This window comes from Eucalyptus grandis, chromosome 2 (assembly GCF_016545825.1).
Source record: "Eucalyptus grandis isolate ANBG69807.140 chromosome 2, ASM1654582v1, whole genome shotgun sequence".
NCBI classification, from domain to species: domain Eukaryota; kingdom Viridiplantae; phylum Streptophyta; class Magnoliopsida; order Myrtales; family Myrtaceae; genus Eucalyptus; species Eucalyptus grandis.
In genome coordinates, this window is record NC_052613.1 from 19747238 (window position 1) to 19749682 (window position 2445).

General features: G+C 37.2%; 1 protein-coding gene across 1 annotated transcript; it reads left to right on the forward strand.

Annotated features, from left to right (window-relative positions):
• Positions 1-244: 244 nt before the first annotated feature.
• LOC108955319 lies at positions 245-1291 on the forward strand. The gene is made up of 2 exons (XM_018862790.2): positions 245-417; positions 516-1291. The coding sequence occupies exons 1-2, from the start codon at positions 271-273 to the stop codon at positions 1143-1145; spliced, it is 777 nt and encodes a 258-aa protein (XP_018718335.1). The 5' UTR covers positions 245-270; the 3' UTR covers positions 1146-1291.
• Positions 1292-2445: the final 1154 nt, after the last annotated feature.

The window sequence follows — 2445 nt, forward strand, 5'->3', positions numbered from 1 at the left end:
TACCATGCTAATTTTGTGTATGGCGTGTAGTTCTTACGGTTTTATGTTAATGATTTAATTCATAACTCATGTGATGCTCAACCGGTTGAAGATTCAATGGCATCCGAGACACTCATTCAATGCAAAGTGGACGGAGTCTCAGAACCAATATACTTATCGGTTTATTGGTGGATGAGGTCAAAAAGGGAAACCGCACCTCTTCCACTTTCAACAAAGCGGGGTGGAGGAATGTACAACCAACTCAATAGACAGACATGATTCCAATTTACCATGGTTCAGCTGAGGAACAAGGTAAACAAACTGAAAAAACAGTATGGCAATTTTCACAAACTCATTTCTCAGTCCGGATTTGGTTGGGATAATGTCAACAAAAGAGTTGTTGTCGACGATCCAAGTATATGGGAATCTCATATCAAGGTATTTCTTAACTTTGTGGTCATTTTGATATCATTACAGATGTCAATTTTAAAATGTATGATTATATTGCTGAAATATCATTATTGTAAAAATTGTAGGATAATGTCGAGTGGGCAAGATTTAGGAAGAATGGATTTCCTCAGTATCTTGAGCTTTGTATTGTTTTTGGTGGTACATATGCTACCGGGGATCATGCCGTAGGATGTGCTCAAGAAGACAATCTGTCGGATGATGATGACAATGGTAATGACAATGTACGTGGTGACAATAGTGGTGGCGATGCAGATGGTGTCAATGCAGGTGGTGACTATGATGGTAGCAATGCAAATGATTTCTTTGGATACCACAGTGATAACAGACTTTTTACAACAAACGATACTGGAACTTCAGCTCGTGGGAAGCACAAATTGGATAGAACTCCAAATAGTAAGCGGAGAAGAAAGAGTAACCAATCCAGTTTTGCTGAAACTTGTAGAGCCATACAAGATTTTCTAAAAGTTAAGTCATCAAGTCCATCTGGTGATGGCTCTGCGAGCTCAGCAACTTCACAACCACCTGTAGACCCTTTCTCCGTATCTACTGTGGTCCAGATTCTAAACAATATGCCCGAAATAGAGCAAGATGTTTACAATAAAGCAGTGGAACGAGCATACGTCAGTCGTGAATGGAGGGAGGCTTTCATTACATGCATACCTGCAAGGAGGATTGGCATTCTTCAATTTCTTTAGTAGATATTTGGAAATATATGATGAATTGCATGGAGTTTCATTAGACTGTATAACGTATATTATCTATTAATCTTTAGTTTATTCAAATATGATTAGTGTTGAGACTCTTGTACTTATATGTAATGGCATATCTTATTGAGATTTTATAACTTATGTTATTGATTGTTATTGGGATGTGTTTTCAAAATCTATATTGATGTTTTGGTCATTTTTGTGATTGTATAGGTACTATGGAAGGGGGATCAAATAGTGTGTCTAATGAGCAAGTACAACCAGTTGAACAATTTTTGGGTGATGACATTAACATATTGGTAGCGTGGCTCTGCTTAGCTGCGATGGACACGTCCCTCCATACGAGAGAACCTATTAGGGACAGTCAATTATCAGGAGGAGAATGGATAAGGGAGATTGTTCATGGACATTCATATAGGATATATGAAGCATTTAGGATTGAGAGACATGTTTTTTTGAATTTATGTGACTTAATGAGGGTAAGGGGTTGGTTGAAAGATAGTCGATTTGTTCAAATAGATGAACAAGTTGGGATATTTTTAAGTGTGGTTACTCACAATAACTCAAATAGAGATTTATGTGAGAGATTCCAACATTAAGGAGAAACAATCAGCAAGTATTTCAATAAAGTGTTGAAAGCAATGATCAAACTTTCAAAGGAGATAATCAAACCACCGTCCTTTGACGTCATTCCATAAGAAATTCTTATTGATCCTAGTCATAAACGCTACTTCAAGGTATGATTTTTATATTGATTTTATACCGTCAAATACATGTAGTTGATAATCTTATATGATATTAGATTGTTAATATATTAACAGGGCTGCGTAGGTGCTATGGATGGCACCCATATAGATGTTACCATTCCTGTGTCTCAGCAGATTCCATTTAGAGGTAGGAGTGGGAGAACAACCCAGAATGTGCTGTGTATTTGCTCTTTTGATATGAAATTTACTTTCGTGTATGCTGGATGGGAAGGATCTGCCAATGATTGTCGAGTGCTTTCAACAGCACTCGAAAATCCGCAACTGCAATTTCCTCGACCACCACCTGGTACTTACTTTGTTTATGAAGACAATTTTATGATTATATATTATAGTTCAATATCACAACAAATTTATATATATCATGTTATAGGGAAATATTACATGGTAGATTCAGGTTATGCAGCACTTCCAGGATTTTTAACTCCATTTAGAGGCGATCGGTATCATCTAAGCGAGTATAGAGGGAATGGGGGACGACCAAGGACAGCAAGAGAATTGTTCAACAAGAAGCACTCTTCACT

Excerpts from the sequence above, each read along its gene's own strand:
- LOC108955319 (XM_018862790.2), top strand. The coding sequence starts at position 271 with ATGGTTCAGCTGAGGAACAAGGTAAACAAACTGAAAAAACAGTATGGC. Across the intron at positions 418-515 it reads TATGGGAATCTCATATCAAG|GATAATGTCGAGTGGGCAAG; the intron begins GTATTTCTTAAC and ends TAAAAATTGTAG.